Source organism: Cimex lectularius, unplaced genomic scaffold, assembly GCF_000648675.2.
Source record: "Cimex lectularius strain Harlan isolate CLEC.00 unplaced genomic scaffold, Clec_2.1 scaffold77, whole genome shotgun sequence".
Lineage (NCBI taxonomy): Eukaryota > Metazoa > Arthropoda > Insecta > Hemiptera > Cimicidae > Cimex > Cimex lectularius.
The window spans coordinates 783,006-805,663 of NW_019392836.1; the positions used below are offsets into that span (position 1 = coordinate 783,006).

A 22,658-nucleotide genomic window follows, 5' to 3' on the forward strand; every position below is an offset into this window, starting at 1 on the left:
TCTTGGAAAGAATTCGATTTGTTTACCTCGATGAATCGTGATTAAAACCCTTAAGAAATTTCTATATAACTGCATGCTCGATGGATTGTTCACTTAGTCCTTAATAACCGTTTGCCATGTTCGTCAAGGTCCTTTGCCTTTTTGTGGCCGTCCAGGTAAATTTTCATTAAGATGTACTATTCAATATAAAAGATGGATAATTTACTGTTTTTGAATGAAGTGCGCCTATTGCTGTGATACGTTATGCGGAGTCTCTCAATTTGACCGATTGCCCACTCCCTGTTGCGAACCAGTCTCGTGCAGCGCCCCCAGTTGCGTCACTCACCACCTCGAGAGTTGCGTCCGCCCAGTGGTCCAAGAGTGCGTCCGTCATGTCCCCGTAGTCAGGAACACGGTCAGGCACCAAGAAGAGTGCCTCACCCGTCACGTCCCCGTCGTGGAGAAGACCGTCTGCCAGCAAGAAGAGAAATACGTCCGCCACGTGCCGGTCGTAGAGAAGTACTGCCGTCCTGTTGTCGAATGCCAGACGCGCCATGTCCCCGTGGTCAGGCACAGGACGAAGACCGTCGTCGAACCCTACACATGCCACGTCCCTGTCACTGAGAAATACACCAGGCCCGTCGAAGAGACCGTCGTCCGTAACGTCCCTGTCGTCGAAAGGAGATGCACACCCGTCGTCCACACCAATGTGCGTCACGTGCCCGTCACCGAAACAAGATGCAGGCCCGTCGTCGAATCTCACGTCTCACACGTCCCAGTCAAGCAACGCTTCGTTAAGAACCTCGTCGAACAGCGAGTCCGCGCTGTCTGCGAACCCGCTACTCCCTGCTGTGACCAACCCGCTTCCTATAACGGATGCGGATGTGGTTGTGGATGCGGCGGATACACCAACTACCAAACTCCATTTTACCAAGGCACTGGATGCTGTTAACCCCATCATTCTAATCTGTTTACATACCAAATATAAATAAAACATTTTTATTCCAATAGTCTATCTCTCTATATAATACAATTAATTAAGGCTTTTAGTTGAGATGAAAAAAAGCTAATGGCACGAGCGGGATCCTCTATATAATCTTACTAACTTACTTGAATTAGGCTGTGTAAAATATCGAATTAATAGAAAACTACTCTTAGAACATCACAATTATAAAGTAACATTTGTGAGTGCTTTGCCCCATGCGCGTGGTGAGCGTTATCTCGGCTCTCCGTTATGATATTTCCTTGTAGTAGATAGCTTAGGGAACCTGCCGAATCGTCCGTTGTCTGCAATTTTTTTCCCGTTATCCGGTGCACGCACGGAAATACAAGGGCTATCATTGTCGGGAGAAAAGGATAACCGAGATGGTGAACGACAACTGTATTTAAACCTCCACGCGAGAAATTTTACCCACATCTCACTGGACTCTGAAAGAGGAAACGATGAAAGTCATCGCAGTTGTTCTCGCTTTGTGCGCTAATGTAAGTCCTAGATATCACTTAACTCGTGTAATATCACGTTCAATTTCTTATCCGAATTTCAGGCCGCTTACGGCTGTACCTACGGCCTCCCCGTAGTCGGACACCATGTCGACCAATGTGTCCGCCCTGTATGTGAAGAAAGTCTAACAGCCGTGCCCGTCGTCCGCAACGCCGTGGCCCACCAACAGGAATACTACACCCATTCTGTTCCCGTCGTACAAAACCATGTGGGCCAAGTTTGCCACGACCACGTCACAAACGTACCTGTTGTTTCCAAGCGTTGCCAACCCGTCGTCGAGACCAGGATGACCCAAGTGCCCGTTGTGAAGCAGATGGTCCGTCCAGTCGTCGAGCACCTCGTCGAAAACGTACCCATGGCTGAGAACCACGTCCGTCACGTAGAACAGACCTTCGTCAAGAACGTCCCCGTCGTCGAGAGGCTATGCAGGCCCGTTGTTCACCACTCTGTCCATCACATGCCCGTCACCGAAACAAGGAACAGGCCCGTCGTACATCAGCACGTCGACCTTTTACCTGTACGCCAAAGCCACTGCAGGCCCGTCGTCGACACCTACGTTCAACCCGTTGCCGGCGTTCAGTGCTACAACCATGACGTCGGATGTGGATACGGAGGTGGATATGGAAGTGGATACGGAAGTGGATTCGGAAATGGATACGGATGTCCATCAAACTGCTTCTGCTAAATTCACTCAAGGGAATAAATTGTCTTTAATATTTTACATTCTCTTTTCTTTTTATCCCTCTTTCCAAGAGAGTTCACACCACCTATAATTAGTTTTTTGGAATTTTATGACAATCGACTTAAGACAACACTCTTTCAAAAATGTCATTGGACATAGTTGACTCTAGTTCAAGATAGTTTCAATTTATGCTTTATACCAAATTAAGTGTATGCATCGACAATCACACTGAATAAGGGGACACAAAAAAATTGAAATGCACTGGGCAATGCACACTTGTTCCACAATAGAGATGAAAACCCCACTCGATCTCCCACTCTTATACATATAAGATCAAAAGCTGGCTTCCGTGAGTGTCAACGGACTCAACAGATTCAAAGAAATATAGCCCAATCTAAGGAGAAGCCATCAAAAAAGGTGTGAGCAAATTTATATAAATTAGATGGTTATAACCTAACAAAATGAGGGGAAAACTCAAGTATGTTGAGAATGACCTTAAGTTGATAATTCATCAAATTCCAAAGAAAGGAACACTCAACTTTGACAGACCATTACAGATGGTCATGGATAAAAGGGATGCTTAAAAAAAGTCAACCCAAGTTTCGGTAAAAGTCCCTGATATACTGATGGATCAAAGATAGAGCAGGGAGAAGTTGTTAAGGTTTAAAAGAGCCAAAATACAGTTTAACGAAATCCCTGAGAGCTGAGGACTCTGGACCTCTGTCAGGAATATAATAAAGAATTTTAAGAAAGGAGATCTACATACTTTCGGACAGCCAGGCAGCTATAATGGCATTAAATATTATCTTTTTAGATCCAAACATTTTTAGGAATGCCTAACTTGCTTATTGGCACTTAAGGGTGATTTAGGGCAGATGTTCCCATCTTTACTCGTGGGTGTTGAGACCCATGAGGATCTTTAACTTCCGGACTTATCCCCGAGGGGATGCTCAGAATGTTCTCAAAGAGATCACCAGGAAGATTTCACATGCATGGACTTGTCACATTCCTTGGCTAGAGAGGTGGTGCAGTGCTAACCAAGTTCAGAAGTGCCCTGAAAAGGGCGCATCCATACATGTGCCTTGAAAAATGCAGTTTTGTGGTTTCTGGCACGACCTTTCAGCCGTGCCTTTCGCCACCCCCGGAGAGATAGAGAAGGCAGTCTAACTCCGGCTCCGATTGGCCTCCAGCTAAGGTACGATTTGTTTACAAACCACGACCACCACGAGTCCAACCTCAATTAGTAGAGCCGCTTGGATACTCTACTCCCGTGGTTCAGTATTATTTTTAATGTGGGACTGATCGCCCACCCGGGAGTTCATACGCACCCGTTGCCTGAGGAGTGTGGGTTCAGTAACCCAGGAAGCCTCTACCAAAGCAGCGAGGGGAGGGGGAGCGAAGAGGAAAGGGGTAAGGAAGGATAGGGACGGTAAAAGGGAATTTTGCCTCCATCATTGGTTACCCCCAGGCACCAGGGTTGATGGTCGAACTTTGCCCTGGCCCATAAGGAAGGTATCCCTTTGGGTAGAGTGATTTAGGGCATTCCAAAAGACCAACTAGGTAAAGAAGAGAAACTTGGGGCTGGAAAGAAAAAGAACACAAGCAGTGGTTTGCGAAAGAAAAACTCAGCCACTGGGCAAAATACTATATGATGCAAGCTAAGGCATTTATAAATCTCTTAAAAAATAAGGTATAGGAACTTCTCTAACAAGCAAGTTTTTTTGGAAAATTATCGGCCCCTATACCCGCCACTATCCTGTTACAACGTAAAGAAAATGGACATACCAGTGATATAAACCTGCCGATTCTGTCCGGAAAAGCTAGACAGCGGTATCCTTTTGGAACGTGATGCACTAGCCAGTAAATAGTATAGCTTTTTGGTAACGAAATTCCCAAACCAAGAGTGTTTAATTTTGTCGGAAAAGTGCACATTCCAAAGTATAGTCTTGATCATAACGTTATAATCCTTACTTGGCCCCTCTTTCTGTCATACAGGAGGTCTAGACGTCTTAACTACCCGCTGGGTGTTACTGGAGAGTCAAATCACTTTACAATACTTTTTCATATTATTCTCAATTAAAAAGCCATGAGCTTTGCCGAGATTCGAGTCCAGAATCATTAATGCGGCCAACACTGATTCTATTCGGTCATGGCGGTCCTCAAAATTCACGGCATTTTATTGAACAGCCGCCATAAATATTATCATTTAATAGCTCGTACAAATATAGTTGCAAATTCCAAAAATGCAGTTTTGAAATTATGCAAAGATTTCACGTAGTTAATTGCCATAATGTTTGAAAGTTTTTGTTTGTTCAATGAGGGAACTTTTATTCTTTTAGTCTGAATTAGTCTTCAAATCTAGCGCAGAAAAAAAGGACGTAAGCGAGATAAAACACGCAGAAAAAGAACATGAAAACTGCTGACAAACAGTCTTTGTAATAATTAAATATTCTAAAAAATGCAAAAATTATAGGAAAGTTTTCGTTTTCGTTATTATCTTACAATCTGATTTTTTAATCTTCTCTGTATCGAGTTATACTGGTATGTTATGAAATGTAAAAAAGATCACATTGAAGGAGGAACATGACCATGTAAACATGAAAAGCAGAAAATTTTCTGAAATATTTTTCATTTTCCATTTCATTCAAGAATGAATTTCTTGGTTCACAAGCTAATCTCCTAATGTAGGTTTATGTAGGAAAATTGATCTTATATTAATTTTCTTTTCCTCCTTTCAGTTGACATTTTTACTTTATTTATTTTTTAGTTATCAACATTTAACTACATTGTAACTAAATGTTATAAAAACGATACATGATGGTTTGGGTTGATGGTTGATTACTTATATATAAGTCTCCAGCTGTCCAAAATTAAAAAAAAAAAATTGTTGTGCACCGAATGATACCTAAGGCTAAATGTATCCCGTGTAATAGGTTTATCTGCTACCTCGTGGCATACCAAAATGATCCAAATTTATTTGAGCTCTTATTTTTATATGGCTCCAAATTTTTTCCTTCGTAACGGATTTATTACGTTTAACGATAAAAATCACGCTAATTGGTTTACAAAATTGTTAAATTAAAACACCCTGGTATTGCTAGCAGACTGATTAGCTAAGGACGTCTGTAAATGAATATTGATTTCAAGGGATGTCCCCGATCATGAATCATCAATTGATTTCGGAAGCATGGAATCATCAAGTCTCAAGATGGTTGAGAAGTTCTTCATCGCTTATCAGCCTTATCTAGTATTAGATATTAAATTTATTATAATATAATAACGACAAGTCTAAAAAGCGTAACAAGAAAGTTTAACGATTGTTTAAAAATATTTTTACAATATTGCTGAATCGGCGCTTCTCGTATCTCTTTTAAAACAAGACAAACTAAATCATTTCCGCCTTTATAACTCCAAAATGATTAAGCATGCAATAAAGTTGTTATTATTATTATATTTGACATGACGGTAAAAAAACTTTTTTTTTAAATCTGTCAAAAAAGAAAAATTTTGAGAATATTTCATCGACATTTATTCTTATATTTCCTTGCGGTTTAAAATGATCGACAAATATAATAAATAATCAATGTATTGTATGGTGTACGAGTGAAGATTTGTCAGTTTGTTCGTTTCGTTCATAGTGGTCCGCCTGTTTTCGCTAAATATCGAATCGCCTACATCCTTTGTCAGTTTAAGTCTTTTGACATGGAAAATTAATTGGTATTGAAATTGTTCACATGGGAATCTGAAAAAATCAGGAGAATATTGATTTTCCTTGTGAGCCTAAAATATTTTTTTTAAAGTGTTTTCCCTGTAAGCTGCGTTGTAAACAAGAATTGCTTTCTTTTGTTTAAAGGATGTTATGCCATGTGGCATTTGTTTTGTGTTTAAGTATTATAAATAATATGAAAAAGTGAGTTAAAAGATTACAAATTGAATTGTCCTACGTTTGTCATTGAGCGGGAAAGGTAAAAGAAATAAATTAATTATAAAAAAATAATTTATTTAAAATTAACACCATCCGTTGCATCCGCATCCACATCCGTTGCCGCAGACAAGACCACTGCCGCAGTTGAAGAGAGGGCAGGAACATTGTTTCAAACATACGTTGGGTACGGTAGTGCAGCAAGTCTTTCCGCAGCAAGGGAAACATGTATCACAGGGGTTGGGAAGGGTGGTGCAAGTGGTGGTTTTACCGCAGCAAGGGTTCACAGCGGGGAGAGTGGCGCAGCACAGCGTCTTGACAGGGTGAGGCATAGTCGTACAAGTCGTGGTCTTGCCGACGTTATGAGGGACAGTGGTGCACGTGGTGGTTTTAGCGACGGGGAATCCGCAACCACAGCAGCCGCAGCCGTTGTCGAAGCAACCGCACGCGAGGGGAGAACAAGCGGGAAAGGAAGTGCAGCAAGTCTTGCCGCAGTTGCATCCAAATCCGCACACTCCGGGCAGACCGGCGAAGCAGGTCTTTCCGCAGCAGAGTCCGTAAGCTCCGGGAAGACTGGTGCAGCAGGTGGTCTTACCGCAGCAAAGTCCGCAAACGCCTGGATAAGAAGTACAACAGGTTTTGCCGCATCCGCAGAGTCCGCATGTGTTTGGATAAGTGTTACAGCACGTCTTAGTACAGCCTAACGCGCAAGGTCCTGGATAACTCGTACAACATGTTGTTTTACCATCGCAGTTGAACAAGGAGGGTTTCAATACTCCAAATCCACAGTCGCACTCAAAAGCTTCAGACTAAACGAAAACACATCAGTTTTGCTACTGTCATCCATTAAGAAAAATAAATTTTTACCTGAATGGCCAAAACGGCCAAAGCCAGTACGATGAATGTACATTTCATGATGTTCAATGTATCCAGGACTGGAAATGCAATTGATCCATGGGAAGCAAGTGGGTGGTGTTATATAGAACCAGGAAGTGGTCAAAGTTTTTCCCGGGTGGACACGTTCTTCCTGTGCCATCACGTAATCCATACGCACGTCGGCAAGCACTGCTGGGAGAAATAGCATTTGCCCAATTTCATTTCTAAACAATTTCAGGTTTGTGGAATTGTTTTCCAACCTCGCCCGTGATGTTTGCCCGACGTCCGGCACTCCTTCGCCTTTTCGCATTTTACTCCCCTTCTCTCCAAAATTGATGACAGTTGGTGCCGTTTTTGCATTTGACCTACGTCCTTTGTTAACACAATTTATTTAAATGATTGATCAATTTAAAAAATTATTAAAACGAAATCAGTACAGGTAATTTATTCAGTAAAAACAATAAATTCATAAAAAAACTGAAACGTACATATTAAATAGCAACGTAAATAAATCTGTAATAATTGTGAAATAAAATAACTCATAGATATTGTATATATTTATAGTACTTAGAATATATAATAATTTTTAAGAATATTTATTTATTTTAAACGTTATTAATGACTTAAATTAAAAATAATCAGTACAGTTCAATTTACTGTTGTCATAAACATTACGTACGTTCAAGGGTGTTGATTTCAAAATAATGTTTTTGTTTTAACATTTCCTTGACAGAGAAGTTGAAACAAAAAATTCCAATATTTCTGAAAAGTAGCAGCTCAAAACCTGATCAAATAAGGCATGAAATGTTAAACTACATGAAATACATATAAGCCACAGTCTTTTAGTTATGGTTCAAATGCGTACACGCATGGCTGTAGCCTACAAGCTGAATAAAGAAATCTGATTTTGCAATTATTTTTAAAAAAATTGGGAAAACGAATTGGTTAATCTTATTAGCAAAAAGACTGATCGCACTAAACAACCTGTAATTGACTGCCTCCGCAGAGGCAATCTTGGCGTCTCCCTCTCAATTGATTTTTCGATAAGAACTACAAAAGGGACGATTGGACGAGATGGCACATAACCATCTACAGAATGTGCTGAAAATATCAGCAAGTCAGGCTTGGATCATCTGGGATCGAACTGTTCAACAACAAAACAAGCAGAAACATTTTTATGTATTTTAACCGTATTTTGTACGAATGTTTGTTCAGTGAGAAAATATTCTTCACGTCTTCCTTTACAATTCTGTTGTATTTTAGATAATTTGCCATTTTGTCTTTTTCTTTCCGTTGGATATTAGTTTCTATTTGTTTTACAACTTTTGTTATATTATTTTATTTGTACTTTTGTGTTTTCTGCCTGTCCTTGCTGCTGCGATCTGTCAGATGCATTAAGGTTTTTTGCCAACAGTCATATTATTATGTTATTGTTTGTGATGTTTATGCATAGTTTATGCATTGCGGAAGGCGTCCAGACACTTTTTTTAACTTCATAAAGTGTTTTATTTTATCAGATTTCAGTAAAACGAGTATAATTTACAAAAAGGACACCAGATTGTACTAAAAAATTATTAGAATGGGAGTTTAAATAAAAAAATCTTTATAGTATGTGCATATCAAAATACTTGTACAATGCGTTATACAATAAACTATTGCTAGTTAGAGTTAGACAGGTTAACAAACCAGTCAACGCTGGAATTAATCTGAGGGATAAAGGGGTGTGGTTTTAAGGCTGTAAGGCTAGGATGGGTTGAGGGATTAGTATGAAACTTTTATAAGTGGGATCAGATGAGTCTGTTGACATAATAGTGAAGTTAGTGGCATAACTTTGAAATCCTATAGTCCGTAAGTCCAAAAAGGTCCAAAATTATTGTCGCTGATTCGTTATTCCAATCGCAAACCACACTCTTCAGATTAGAAAGATTTCACCTTTTAGCTGTTCATCTTTTATCCAATAACATATATTTTCAGAAATTATGCATAATACAAGTACGCCTTTGAATCAAGATTTTTGGCTGATGTGGTACGAGAACCAATCAACAGGAAATACAAATTTATTAAGTTAGTTACATCAGTGAAGGGGAAATAAATACAAACCCAACTCTCTACATTTTGAGCCGACTCCATTTTGAATTTTTAAGGCAATAAATTTAATTATCTAGTTTGATGATCAGATGAAGTACATCAATTATGACATTTACAACCTGCTAAAAATAATTATTATCATGTTAAAATGAGAATGTTAAATGATATTTCATTTTATTATCAGGTTTGGATGTTTCTATGCATTTTTATTGGTCTGTACATACTGTTTTGGTCTGTCAGATGTGCACTGGTCTTTATATGAAAATGATCGGAAATGTACAAACTACAGGTATATCACCTTGAAGTGCTCCAAGAGAAGAATTTCCCATTGAAATTTGATGATCATGAAATTGCAAATCGTTATATTTATTAGTTTAGCTTAGAAGTTGTAACCTACGTTACAATTATAATGTACAATGTCCCGTCCATTTTACTAAGCTAAATTCATGATTTAAGTCATAATTTTTAATATTGTAAGTAGACATTTTATCAAACGTTTGTAAAAGATGTTCGGTCAGGTATACAAAATAGATATTTTAAAAATATATATTAAAGAATAAATATTAATAGATTTTTATTAACCGAGTAAATCATTAGAAATAGTCCTGATGAACGAATTGAGTGTTTTTCTTTCTTCAAAATATACCGGGTTCGAATGCAGGGCTGCTGGATTCGAACCCTGGACCTTTATCTTACAGTGATGAGCACCGTGTCAACGCCTAAACTTTTGAGACCAACGAGGCCCCCTGTAATTGTAATTAAAAATTTTTAAATTAGGAATCTTAATTAATAAGTCAGTCTCTCTCTCTCTCTCTCTCTCTCTCTCTCTCTCTCTCTCTCTCTCTCTCTCTGTCTTTCCATCTCTCTGATTAATTAAAATTAAAAGTTTTGCAAGTTCTTTAACTGGATCATAATCACTTATTATTCTAGTATTTATTAATTGTAGTAATATTTATTACTAATATTTACAATAATGGAAGTAAGTAGTAATCTAATAAATGATATTAATAAAAATGAGAGAGTGAAATTGAGGAAAATACAGAATAAAAATGAAAAGATATACTTTCTTGGTATGAAATTATTTATTTATTTGTCGAATTATTGGAAAAAATATAAACAAATTTTTGTTTGTAATAAAAATACCACGTACGATAAAAACAGTGCTGAGAGAAATTAGTTCCTTTTATATTACACAGGTAGCATTCCAAGTGGTACACTGAGTAAGGCAATTTGTGCTACATACTAAAAGTTTTAAAACGATTAAAAAAATTATTTAGCATATTGATTACTATTTAAAATTGAATATCAATGGAATTGGAAATAAGCGTAAAAGTATATTACGATTTTTTAGCCAGTTTGCAAAAATATTGTACTATTATATTTTATCTTAAATTTTAATTTTTTAAAAATAGTTATCCTTAAAGATAGAAGTAATCATTTAATAGCCTTTTTTGTCTTTTGCATACTTCTTTAAAAAATGAATTAAAAGGAAGGAAAATTTCTCAAACGGGAAATGGGCTAGGATTTAAATTTTTCACTGTTCCATTGGGAATCATAGGGTATTTTTTTTAAATATTATTGACTTAGCCATGGTAATCAAATTTCACAATAAAATTATGACTATCAATTATAATTTTATTGTAAAATTTTTGGTAGATGACGACTGTCAAGATTCAATTTGAATGACAGTGATCATGAGTCGACGATATTTGAAGTCAATGTTCCAATTTTCTTCGATTTTCTTCTGTTGTTCAAAGTATTATCTGTAAGCGCTGTTTTTGATGTTTTATGCTTTGGCTATATGGCCNCACCGTGTCAACGCCTAAACTTTTGAGACCAACGAGGCCCCCTGTAATTGTAATTAAAAATTTTTAAATTAGGAATCTTAATTAATAAGTCAGTCTCTCTCTCTCTCTCTCTCTCTCTCTCTCTCTCTCTCTCTCTCTCTCTCTCTCTCTTTCCATCTCTCTGATTAATTAAAATTAAAAGTTTTGCAAGTTCTTTAACTGGATCATAATCACTTATTATTCTAGTATTTATTAATTGTAGTAATATTTATTACTAATATTTACAATAATGGAAGTAAGTAGTAATCTAATAAATGATATTAATAAAAATGAGAGAGTGAAATTGAGGAAAATACAGAATAAAAATGAAAAGATATACTTTCTTGGTATGAAATTATTTATTTATTTGTCGAATTATTGGAAAAAATATAAACAAATTTTTGTTTGTAATAAAAATACCACGTACGATAAAAACAGTGCTGAGAGAAATTAGTTCCTTTTATATTACACAGGTAGCATTCCAAGTGGTACACTGAGTAAGGCAATTTGTGCTACATACTAAAAGTTTTAAAACGATTAAAAAAATTATTTAGCATATTGATTACTATTTAAAATTGAATATCAATGGAATTGGAAATAAGCGTAAAAGTATATTACGATTTTTTAGCCAGTTTGCAAAAATATTGTACTATTATATTTTATCTTAAATTTTAATTTTTTAAAAATAGTTATCCTTAAAGATAGAAGTAATCATTTAATAGCCTTTTTTGTCTTTTGCATACTTCTTTAAAAAATGAATTAAAAGGAAGGAAAATTTCTCAAACGGGAAATGGGCTAGGATTTAAATTTTTCACTGTTCCATTGGGAATCATAGGGTATTTTTTTTAAATATTATTGACTTAGCCATGGTAATCAAATTTCACAATAAAATTATGACTATCAATTATAATTTTATTGTAAAATTTTTGGTAGATGACGACTGTCAAGATTCAATTTGAATGACAGTGATCATGAGTCGACGATATTTGAAGTCAATGTTCCAATTTTCTTCGATTTTCTTCTGTTGTTCAAAGTATTATCTGTAAGCGCTGTTTTTGATGTTTTATGCTTTGGCTATATGGCCACCATGAGTTTTTGTTGGATGCAATTGATTTGAAAATTTTTTTTAAAGGTTTTGATGAGATCTTGCTTCTCTCTACGAACTTAATGATTTGTTCAATTTCGGAATTTAATTTGGACGAAGTTTTTACAATAGTTATTCTTAAAGATAAAAATAATCATTTAATAAACTTTTTTTTGTTTGCATCCTTCTTTAAAAAATGAATTGAAAGGAACGAATATTTATCAATCGGGAAATGGACTAGGGTTTGATTTTTTCACAAATAATATAATATTAGTGACTTAGTTATGGTAATCAAATTTCACAATAAAATTCTAATTACTATGTGAATAAAAAAAAAGAGAGGGAATTTTTGATTGATGATGAAGATTCAATTTGAATGACAGTGATCATGAGTCGATGACATTTGAATGTTCCAAGTTTCTTCGACGCGATTTGGGAAGAATGTTGATCCAACTGTGAGCACTGTTTTTGAAGTTTTGTGCTATGACCATATGGCCATCATGAGTTTTCGATGTATTTAGTGAGAAATGTTGAGGCGAAAGACCATGTTTATTGGATAAAAATTTCACTGTTTTGATGAAATCTTGTCTCTCTCTACGATCTGTGACGTCGGTCCTTCGACGGCACGACAAACAAACATCCAACACTTCTTAACCGGGGATAATGATGGGTACTGGGGAATTAAAATGAAACAAATAAAACACACTCGCTAAAATAAACCAACTAAAACATAATGTATTTACAAGACATAAATATATATATACAATTTAAACCAAAGTTATTACAAATGAAACCAAGACGTTCCCTAATTCCAGTCTACAACCACGTTACAGTGTAATCGCCCAACTCACCCTGTGGTAACTCAATTAAGGTATTTTACGCTTAAGCAAACGTTGACGAGTCTGGAACACACCTGACCTCTCTTCTCCAGCTCCAGTCCAACATCTCCCCTCCTTCGACCATCCCCCACCCAGCATTCCAATGCGCCCCATTACACAAACAGTGACATCCTCAAAAAGTGAGGGTGACAGATCTTAAAGATTTGTTGAGACTTAGCTATGGATTAATTTCTTAGAGGTTTTGGTTTAATGTTTTTGTACTTTTTCTATAAGTTCAATGTCTTTTTGTAAGTACGGGCTCCAAACCTACAAACTTTAGTATGGATCGAGCATAGGTAACATAATTTTCAAGAGGTGATGGAGATATTCAATTAACTTTGTATGCAAGAATGCTTCCTTTTTTGATGGTGCAGAACATGTTACTTTATGACTTCTGATATTGTTATCCTTAAGTCTTGTTGAAACAATGTAGAGGTCAAAGCCAATAGAACAAGTTGACTGGCTCGATGGAATTAATGCGATGGGTAGCAATGGGAAATCGGGGAGATATTGGGCTTCGTGGGCAAGGTCCGATCGAGACCAAAAGTGATGGTGGGACGGAAGAAAATAGGATGATTATTAATAATAAATGCAGAGATAAAAGGTCATGAAGGAGGGAGCTGGATCTAGCAAAGTAGCCTGTGTTTATTCTACGTTCAAGTCTATTTTCAGTAGCAGATTGAGTTTAAGTCGTTTTGAATTCTTACAATTACATCTTGCAAGTCAGGAAGGTGGGAAGGAAAAGCAAATATGAGAGTCATCGCACACAGAATGTATTATTGTATGATTGTAGAAGGATTTTATTAATTTAGATCATTCATGTAACCCAAAATAGGTAAGAGATTCGATTGAGCATTTAGAAATAAAGGATTAGTACTACTTTATTGATGATTTAAATTTAATTAACCAAGCTTGGCACTGAATGTTTTAACATAAATTTAGTAAAAAAGGTTATCTCAAAAGAGGAGAAGGTCGTTGAGTGGAAAAACCATTTTCAAATTACATTGTTGTAAAGTTTTCTTTTATTAAAAAAACACAGAATCATTGGAAACACTGCATGATCTGCAAAATGAATTTCCTGTTATCAACGAGGATGGTTGGATAGCCTGCAACGTCAACAAACAAATACAAAACAATTGTTAATAATACGTATTGTTATTAAAATTATATGTGACTGAATTTTTATTTTATTTTAGAAAAGGAGGAGTTATTTCCAAAGCAAAACAGGACGGTGGCGATTGCAGAAAAACGCAAGATCGCTACTTCTTCCTTGTTTTGAAGGAGTCAGCAGATTAAGTTATCTTGAATAAGAGTTCTTTAACCATTTAAACAAAAAAATGTTTTTCTTTTATTTACCTTAGAAAACCAATTAACAAAAAAGAAGAATCTCGTGTTGTTAACTTAATCAGAAGGCTTTACCCTCACAGCATTGGCAACCTGAAAATAATTATAACTTTGTAAAATATTTATTAAAATGCAATTGATATTTTTTGAATTTAATTATACAGGATGATTAGTTTTGAAATATTAGGCAAAATAGTTCAAAATTTAACCAAACGTATTGGGCATTTGGGTTGTTTTTTTATTGCTGGTATCTATTCGAAATTTTCTTTAATTTTAGCTGATTAGAAATATTAAAAGTTTGATAGATATCGCCAATGTATCTTTATTTTTAACTTTTAAATTTAATGTTATTCAGTATGAAATTGAAATCTTACATCCCTTGAATAATATAAACTAAAATGGCCCTTACATCTTTGCTGAGGTAAGTGGAAATTATTGCACTTATTTGCACAACAAGATCCAGATCTATCGCTAGTACGATCAAGCGTCAAATCCCCTGTTGCCTTTTGATATGGACCATTTGGTGTGTTAAAGCATACCCTGGTTGCAGGGTAGACGCATGAAGGACATCCATAGCAGCCACAGAAGCCTCCTGTACTGCCGTAGTTTAAACCTCCGTAAGTCTTCTCGTTACCTCCCGTGAAGCCTCCGTTGTACATGTCATAGTTGGGGCTGGAAGGCCTGCTTACCAAGAAGTACCTGGGCCCGGTGGGCTGGGCTGGTTGGACAGGAACCCTGTTCATTGATTGGTAGTAGTTATCAGGCATAGCGTTGGGATTTTGAACCAGCGGCCTGTCATAATAGTTGTCAGAGCTGGGAAAGTTTGGTAGCATCGGGTAATTGTTGCCATAGTTGCTGGGGTAATTCACCATATTGGGTAGATAATTATTGCCATAGTTGCTTCCTTGATTGTTCATGGGTACGGTAGGCAAGTTTCCACCTGGACTCCCTGGCCCATACGTTCCAAACGGTTGGTATGGAACATGATGCGCATCAATTAGCTAAAATTACAAAAATTTGTACTTTATTAATAAATTTAAACCATAATTAGATTCACTTATATTTACTTATGTAATGTAGAACAGTCATCTGACTCAGAATTGACTCTAACTATAAAAGAGGGCCAAGAGAATTAAATTTCGAATGTAACACCCACAGTTTTTATCTTAACTGATTAAAAACAATTTGATTGTCACTTTCTTGGTTTCACGACCTAACATAGTGTGCATTTTGATGTATATTTCTGGGATTTTTCTCGGGGTCGCTGGTGGCCAAAGGCCGTTTCTTCCCTAAGCGACCTAAAAGATCCCTTGTGGAATTAACCCTTCTTTATTTCGAAAATTGTCCAACACTTAAGACATTTTCCAAACTTCGTCTTCGCTTATTTCTTTACGTCACTTTTCGCCTTTCCAAACTGTATTGTTTACGGGCCAAAGTTTTGCAGTCACAAGAACATACTCTGCCTCTTGTGTCTCAGTTTAATAATTTTTTATAGGCGGTAATTAAATAGGCTGTGGCCAGTATAAAGACTTGTTATCTTCCTTAATTCCTGTCAACGAGAGGTAGATTTTTGTTTTGAGTTAAGATATTAATCAACTTCTTTGATTTTTTATGCATCCAGTGTACTGTCATTACTTTCTCCTCCATTTGCTAGTTCTGCACTTTTTTGCAGTTTCGAGCCCATGGGTATGAGGGCAATTCCTACATTTGCTAGGTTGTAAGCCACGATCTGGCAACCACATTATCTGATTATGTTTTACCAGGACCTGAAGATATCTTAGGAATTCCCAGAATAGATTTGAATTGAAGGTAAGGGAGGGTAATGATGATATCTTGGGTGCCAGGGCACAGGGGAATTCTGGGTAACGAAGAAGCAGACAAACTGGCCAGAAGAGGATCTGCAAGACCATACATAGGCCCCGAACCTATCCTTGGGATAACAAAAACAAACATAGAATCCTCCATCGCAGAATGGATCCAAACAAAACAAAGAGAGAAGTGGATAAACTCTAGCGGTGCTAGACATAGTAAACTTATGCTGAAACAACCCTCACCAAAATTGGCAAAAACACTGCTGCAATTGGAGAGGGCAAAACTCAGAGGAGTGGTGGGACTACTAACCGGTCACTGGTATCTGAGAAAACATCTACACAACATGGGTATATACAGCGATGACCCCATTTGCAGATTATGTAATGAGGAGGAGGAAACAGCCACTCATATCATCTTCGAATGCGAAGCAACAGCTCAATGGAGGTTTAACCTAGCGTACGAAAAAGACACAGGGAACCAAATTGCAGCAATAACAGTCAATGACTGATACTTCTGGGAAGAAGGATTGAGTCTATTGACTAAACTAGGAAACTCGGAAGGTACAATAAGCCAGAAGGCTGCAGTGCATGGGGAATACAAGCCCCGCTTCCCAGCATCCCTTCCACCATACCATACCATACCAAGGGAGTGAAATGTCTTCAGTGCTGCTTCGCACTTTACATCCTTTTTTAAATATTACTTGTGCACAAAGTTCTATTTCATAATTTTTTATTTTCACCTTGGAAAATTGATGGTATGGCGCCTGGAGGTTTCGCTACGTTGTAATTTCAGCCTGTACGTCCTACTTGTATGCCATAGGAAAAGTTCCTTGTACAATCCAAGCTATACAGTCGTTAGAACATTCAAATCGACTAAATCTGAGCATCAACAAACACAGTGCGTAGAGATTTGGAAGAAGCAGAAGAGACCCCAATATTAACAGACTGTGGTGCTAAAGTTATCCGCAGGATAATATACTTTTAGACTTTGGTTTAATAATGTATTTGGTTTAATAATCAAATTGAAGATTGGAGACTCATCGATATACTATAAGCACAGAACGGGATATATAGCTCGCAGGGTCATTATGTCAGATTCTACCTGAATTTACACCTACATCTCTATATTTAAAATGAGCAAGTTTGCATTGAAATAATCATAAAATGTATTTAACATATTTATGAGACTAGAAATAACATAGCACTTATAAAACTTAAGTCGTCTACAAGCTGTTAGTCACATAATGTGCCTTTCACACACATTTAAAAGGCTTTGCCTATGTAATAAATAAATAATATTTCTACACAGTGTTGTACTATATTGCTTAGATATAAAAAATAATGGTACTAATACTGGCCCCTGAGGTAAACCCAATATCACATTTTTGATTTATTCATTAATTTGTATGATGAATAATGTCAAATGACAAGGAAATCTGAAGTAACTTTGCAGCTAGAAATTTTTATTTTTTATTTTTTTATTTATTTTATATGTATATATTAATGAGGGTTTATTAACTAAGAGATTATAGGATCTGTGGGTACTGCTGTTAAAAAAAGCTTATTTAACATCTAAGGCTTTCCCTTTCCCTCTTAAGAATTTTGATTAATTTGTATGATTCATTAATTTGTATGATCAATAATGTCAAATGACAAGGAAAACTGAAGCAACTTTGCAGCTAGAAATTTTTATATTTTATTTTTTTATCTATTTGATATGTATATATTAATGAGGGTTTATCAACTACGAGTTTATAGGATCTGTGGGTAATGGGTACTGTTGTTAAAAAAAGACTATTTCCATGCCGGTTTCAAATATAGGGCCAATGGATTCGAACCCTGGCCTTTTACTTTACAGTGATACCAATGCCTAAATCATAGCAACCACCGACGCCCCGCAGCTAAATTTAATTGCTTTGATAATTCTTCTTCATGTGAAAATAATCTGAATTAATTCAGCGTAGTAATAATTAAAAAGGGAGAGACAGGAAACAGCTTGTATAAAAGAGAGAAAGGAAGAGAGAGAGAGAGAGAGAGAGAGAGAGAGAGAGAGAGAGAGAGAGAGAGAGAGAGAGAATGAGAGAGAGGGAGGATAATTTTGAAATTTGAGGCAAATCATTGAATTTAATTACATCTTATTTAAACATAAGCTCTCAAATTGTAAACATTCTGCAAGTGAATCGGTTGGAATAAAATGTGTTCCTCAGGGAATGGTATTAGGACCATCCCTTTTTTTAATGTATATTAACTCATCGAAGTTTCAAATGAATTTTATAGAATAAGTAATTTCTTTCTGATTACTGTTAGTATAATTTCTGTACTTCCTTTTTTTTTTAATGGATAGAGGAACAGTATTGGTTTGAATTGTTCTGAAGACATCTCATAGCATAAAACGTTGATGTAGATTGATTTATCCCAAATTTTAAAAATTTCTGATTATTGCCAATATTTACGTGTATGCTTTGACTGCAATTTAAAATTTAAGTTCCGTGCTGTGAAGTTGATGAACAGTGTTAGATTACTTTTTTAAAATGTAATAATCACTAGAAAGATTCTTGATAATGGCCTGTTAAATTTATTATGCCCTGTGCCAGTCGATTAAAAAAAAAAAAGGTATTATTGTATGGAGTAATGCAGATTAAAAAAAGAGTAATTATACACATATAAGGTAAACAAACATCCTCATTTTAGTACTGGTTAAAACCCATAGATATGATACCAGGTCGTTTAAAATTAATGTTTCTTTCTTGGCTGTAAAGGAGTTTCATGGGATTTTTTGAATTTATTTATATCTTTAATTTATGTACCTCACTGTGTGAGCATGTTTTAGCCATATCAAATCAATACTTCTGCTAGATAATAATGAAACGCTATGGATGTATTTAGATAAGATATTTCAGCAATGTGGGTCGTGAAAAATAATTATTTCTGTTCTCTTATTTAGTTTTTATTAAGTGCTCATATTGGAATTTAAAAATTGAATGCTTCTCAAATAAATACAATTAATTGGTAATATGTTGATCATCCCGCTAATCCCAATTTAATACCGTTAAACTGTAACTTAATTTTTTGTTTTGACTATGTTTTGCCGTCAAGTCAAAATTATTGTTTTCTGTTGTTCCCCGAGGCCTTTGTTTGTACAAACACGAGTCTGTTATTTTAAATCCGACCGATTTTCTTTTTCTGCTAATCCGGTCAATTTTCTAGTTAACTGGGTTAAATCGGCCAGGTGCCCTAATTATCAGCTCACCATGATGAGTCGCCAGTTGTGAAACCATTTTAAACATTTATTTCATGGCTACAAAACATTTCTCGAAAAGATAAAAATGAGGAATAAAAACAGTCATTGACACCGAAAAAGAGCGATTAATTATATTTGTTATTATTTTAATTGTTAAAATGAAAAAATGAGAATTTTCCCCCTTTAAGTGAGAGAAATGAATTTTATATTATTGAAATGAAATTTATATTATTATGAGATATCATAATTAATTCTTCCTTAATAGTATAACATAACAAAAATTTAGTTATTCTTTCTTGGCTAAGAGAAAATAATAATGCATGTATGAAATGCAGTGAATGGAAAACTCTGTCACACCTATAATATTTATGCTTGAGTGCATTTAAAAAACCGAATTGTGAAAACTAGGCTTATTTCTAAAACAATGACCACAGTTTAAATTTCAACATTTTTTAAATTTCCTTTTTTGTTTGAATGCTGTATTTATTCTGAACCTGATAACTGAAGATTTTCAGTTTTGTGTAATATTTCTAACACGATTCTTTTCTACCTCGCATTGCGTTAGTTTTTGAAAAACCTGTCTCTTTTTTCCAAAAGCCAAGAGGCACGTAGATATCAGATCGGCGGAGGTGTTGTTAAAAGAAAAGCGAAAAGCAATTTTTGCACATTTTAGAAAAGTGTTCCAGAGCAATTTAATCCAAAAAATATATAATTATTTGTTGTTATGTAGGCCAGTTTGTAGAAACGATTTGTTCTTTCTATGAGTAAATGATTATCATTAGAATAAAATGAAAAAGCAACTTTGAATCTGAAATTGTTTTTATAAATTAAAAACAGATCGAAGGGAATTAATGAATGGAAGCTAACACGGAATCATCTGCTCTCAAAATTCTCGGAGAATCACAATAAAATTTTTAGGAGGCATGAACGCCTCCAAGTCCTCAATGCGCGCCTCCGCGGTTCGTGGTATCATAACTAGTTCTTGTAGTTTTATCAGATCAATTGTCATATTTTTGATCCGAATTGTAGATATCACTTCACTGACAATTGCAGGAAATAAGAAAAAGTTACTAGAGTGAGAGAAAAACATGCAGACATCGAGTGGCTTGTTTGGTTTACGTTGGCAAAGACTAATGCGAGAATAAGCGCCAGTAAATATAACTTTCGTGCATAAAATATCAGTCACTATTTAAATTTTATGTGTGGTGTTTAGTGACCGTTAGTAGTGGGCACTCTCAACACGACGCACAAGAATGACACATCTACACGGAACACAAACATTTCGAGCTCTGAAGGTGATCTCAATAAAGATCGAAACGTTGGCACGATAAAAAAAAGTTTTTCTAAAACCTACGTCACACCAGACCGCATCTCACGATTTCCGTTTAAATTTTATTTTCCAACAATCCACTTAACTGCTCTCATTTCAGTTTTGACAGGGACTAATGAGAGGTAAGACATGAAGACATGTCAGGCCCAGGCCGTAACCCCCATAACAGTCAGGCAGGATGTTGTGGCCAACGACTTCGACGCGGTGACTTTCCTGGAGGTATGAGTCGGGAGGCGCCCTAGACCGGGTGGCAGACGGAAAGTGGCGAAGTATAAGGTATTACAAAAAACCCTCATGACGGCATATCAGAAGCCCTATTTTATGGTGGAAGCTGCCGTCGTGGGCAACGTACAATCAAAACGCTCAGGTCAATGGGGTCAATAGCTCCCCGAGATGTTCCTCACCCTGTCCTTAATGGCACTCCGTTTGTCACTGAGGATTGCGTGCGACGCCATGGATCGGGAGACAGCTCATAGGCGTGGAATTGGACCATAAGACCTGACGGCGAAGAAATGGTCCCACGATTGACCTGATGGGTGGTCGAAAGTAAGGGCCGGGAGACCCGCACCATCTGTATTTTAAGCTTAACCAGATTTTAAGTATTTCTAGTCAGTCTATCCCCCAAATAATTAATTATTTAAATAGTTAAATATTAAAGAATAGAGGTGTGGAAATAGAAAATAATGGGACAAAAGAACAGTCATGGTGGAAAATTTATAATGAAGAAGTTTTCAGCTTAAAATTATTTAACTGCTTTAATTTTGCAATGATTTAATCATGCCAATTCTAAAATTTTATCAAAGAAACATGTATTTTATTTTATGTAGAAATAGTTCAAATTTGATTTTAATTTTACAGTCCAATTTTTGTAATATTTAGAGTTAAAAAGTGTAGGAGTGAATGTGTCACCCTGTAATACTCCTATTTCAACTGAAAGTCACATTGTCATTTTATTCAGACATATCTGTGACATTTTGTAAGAATAATAAGAGAAATATAATCAGCAACAGGAATTTTATTATTTAAATTTTAAAAAACACATGCAGAAAACACATGCAGACGGACAAACAGTTTCAATTTCTGAAGTTTTATCGAGTCTTGCAAAGGTTGAAAAGAAAAATAAAGGCGCGGTTGATATTTTCCAGACTTTTCCAATTTTCTGGAGAAAAAGTTCGAAAGGCAAAACAGCAAATAATTTCATACTTGTTCTGCTCATTTGGTGTAACACACATCCTCAATCTTCAAGAATATACTCAATGTAACGTATTTGTTTATTTACTTACTTGGCTCACTGCGAGGATGGAGACTATGACTATGAACATTTTGGCAACTGAGAGTCTTCTACTTCCGAAACGACGTTAAATGGAAAACCGCGGATGGAAAGATAGGAAAATCACGTCCTTTTGTATCTCGTTGAGTACCGTTTGGCGTTTCTTTCTAATCTCAACACCACGCCAATTACGTTTCGGTCTTTTTATTTTATCGCATTACTTATTTTTTAAATCACGATTGCGCTTAAAAGAAAAAAACAAAACGGGTAATTTCATCTTCAACGACTTACCTGTTACCCAAAATTTAGCGACAGTTTTTTTTGTGATCTTGCAAAAGCTAAAGAATTAAGATCATTTAAAAACCGTCAGTGGTTGTCCGCATTTGTTCCCTCAAAACAGCGCCTTTAAAATTCTAAAGGTTACGCTAGATTTGAGACATCACACAAAAATTCACGTAAGAAGGGGAAGAAAACTTCACAAATTAATAAATTTTCTTTTTTAAAAAATAAAATATCATTTTAAATTCTAAGTTTCTCATCGCCTGGGCAGGATGGGCTGATGTCTGCATGTTTTCCCGTGTCTAGCATTTTGGAAGAATGTCTACGTTTCAGAAGTAGAAGGAAGGCATGAACAAAATACTTCATGCTGACCAGAGAAAAGTCAAAGAAAATAATTAAAATCAGATACTTTTCAATATTAAATAGCCTCAGTGGATGTCCTCATGTGTTCTCACGAGGTAGTCCAGGGGAAAACAGACGGCGCGATTGGCCACACGCACAAAAATTTACAGAATAAAAGAACAGAAGAAAGCATGAAACTCTTTTT

General features: G+C 36.0%; 4 protein-coding genes across 5 annotated transcripts; 2 read left to right on the plus strand and 2 right to left on the minus strand.

Annotated features, from left to right (window-relative positions):
* The first annotated feature begins 44 nt into the window (after positions 1-44).
* On the plus strand, positions 45-989 carry LOC106669541. Its single transcript, XM_014399072.2, has 2 exons — positions 45-155; positions 221-989. The coding sequence occupies exons 1-2, from the start codon at positions 117-119 to the stop codon at positions 929-931; spliced, it is 750 nt and encodes a 249-aa protein (XP_014254558.1). The 5' UTR covers positions 45-116; the 3' UTR covers positions 932-989.
* A 361-nt stretch (positions 990-1,350) lies between these two features.
* Positions 1,351-2,201, plus strand: LOC106669542. The gene is made up of 2 exons (XM_014399073.1): positions 1,351-1,461; positions 1,524-2,201. Exons 1-2 carry the CDS (start codon positions 1,423-1,425, stop codon positions 2,163-2,165), a joined length of 681 nt encoding a protein of 226 aa, XP_014254559.1. The 5' UTR covers positions 1,351-1,422; the 3' UTR covers positions 2,166-2,201.
* A 3,944-nt stretch (positions 2,202-6,145) lies between these two features.
* On the minus strand, positions 6,146-7,060 carry LOC106669540 (keratin-associated protein 9-1-like). The gene is made up of 2 exons (XM_014399070.1): positions 6,952-7,060; positions 6,146-6,893 (listed from the first exon to the last, which is right to left on the minus strand). The coding sequence occupies exons 1-2, from the start codon at positions 6,997-6,999 to the stop codon at positions 6,171-6,173; spliced, it is 771 nt and encodes a 256-aa protein (XP_014254556.1). The 5' UTR covers positions 7,000-7,060; the 3' UTR covers positions 6,146-6,170.
* Positions 7,061-12,668: 5,608 nt separating this feature from the next.
* Positions 12,669-21,950, minus strand: LOC106669543 (polyadenylation factor subunit 2-like). 2 transcript variants are annotated; one of them, XM_014399075.2, is made up of 4 exons: positions 21,846-21,950; positions 14,720-15,181; positions 14,193-14,273; positions 12,669-13,942 (listed from the first exon to the last, which is right to left on the minus strand). In XM_014399075.2, exons 1-3 carry the CDS (start codon positions 21,882-21,884, stop codon positions 14,238-14,240), a joined length of 537 nt encoding a protein of 178 aa, XP_014254561.1. In that variant the 5' UTR covers positions 21,885-21,950; the 3' UTR covers positions 12,669-13,942; positions 14,193-14,237. The 2 variants fall into 2 exon arrangements, with proteins under 2 accessions (XP_014254561.1, XP_014254560.1); XM_014399074.2 differs by having other exon boundaries at positions 14,590-15,181.
* Between the last annotated feature and the right edge of the window lie 708 nt (positions 21,951-22,658).

What these genes read in the sequence shown, in the direction of transcription:
- LOC106669541 (XM_014399072.2), top strand. Translation starts at nt 117, where the DNA reads ATGTTCGTCAAGGTCCTTTGCCTTTTTGTGGCCGTCCAG. An exon ending in GCCTTTTTGTGGCCGTCCAG is followed by an intron (nt 156 to 220) that starts GTAAATTTTCAT and finishes TTTTGAATGAAG; the next exon opens with TGCGCCTATTGCTGTGATAC.
- LOC106669542 (XM_014399073.1), top strand. Translation starts at nt 1,423, where the DNA reads ATGAAAGTCATCGCAGTTGTTCTCGCTTTGTGCGCTAAT. An exon ending in TTCTCGCTTTGTGCGCTAAT is followed by an intron (nt 1,462 to 1,523) that starts GTAAGTCCTAGA and finishes TCCGAATTTCAG; the next exon opens with GCCGCTTACGGCTGTACCTA.
- LOC106669540 (XM_014399070.1), bottom strand. Translation starts at nt 6,999, where the DNA reads ATGAAATGTACATTCATCGTACTGGCTTTGGCCGTTTTGGCCATTCAG. An exon ending in TGGCCGTTTTGGCCATTCAG is followed by an intron (nt 6,894 to 6,951) that starts GTAAAAATTTAT and finishes GTTTTCGTTTAG; the next exon opens with TCTGAAGCTTTTGAGTGCGA.
- LOC106669543 (XM_014399074.2), bottom strand. Translation starts at nt 21,884, where the DNA reads ATGTTCATAGTCATAGTCTCCATCCTCGCAGTGAGCCAA. An exon ending in CCATCCTCGCAGTGAGCCAA is followed by an intron (nt 15,182 to 21,845) that starts GTAAGTAAATAA and finishes TTGTAATTTTAG; the next exon opens with CTAATTGATGCGCATCATGT. An exon ending in CCACTTACCTCAGCAAAGAT is followed by an intron (nt 14,274 to 14,589) that starts GTAAGGGCCATT and finishes AATTATTTTCAG; the next exon opens with GTTGCCAATGCTGTGAGGGT.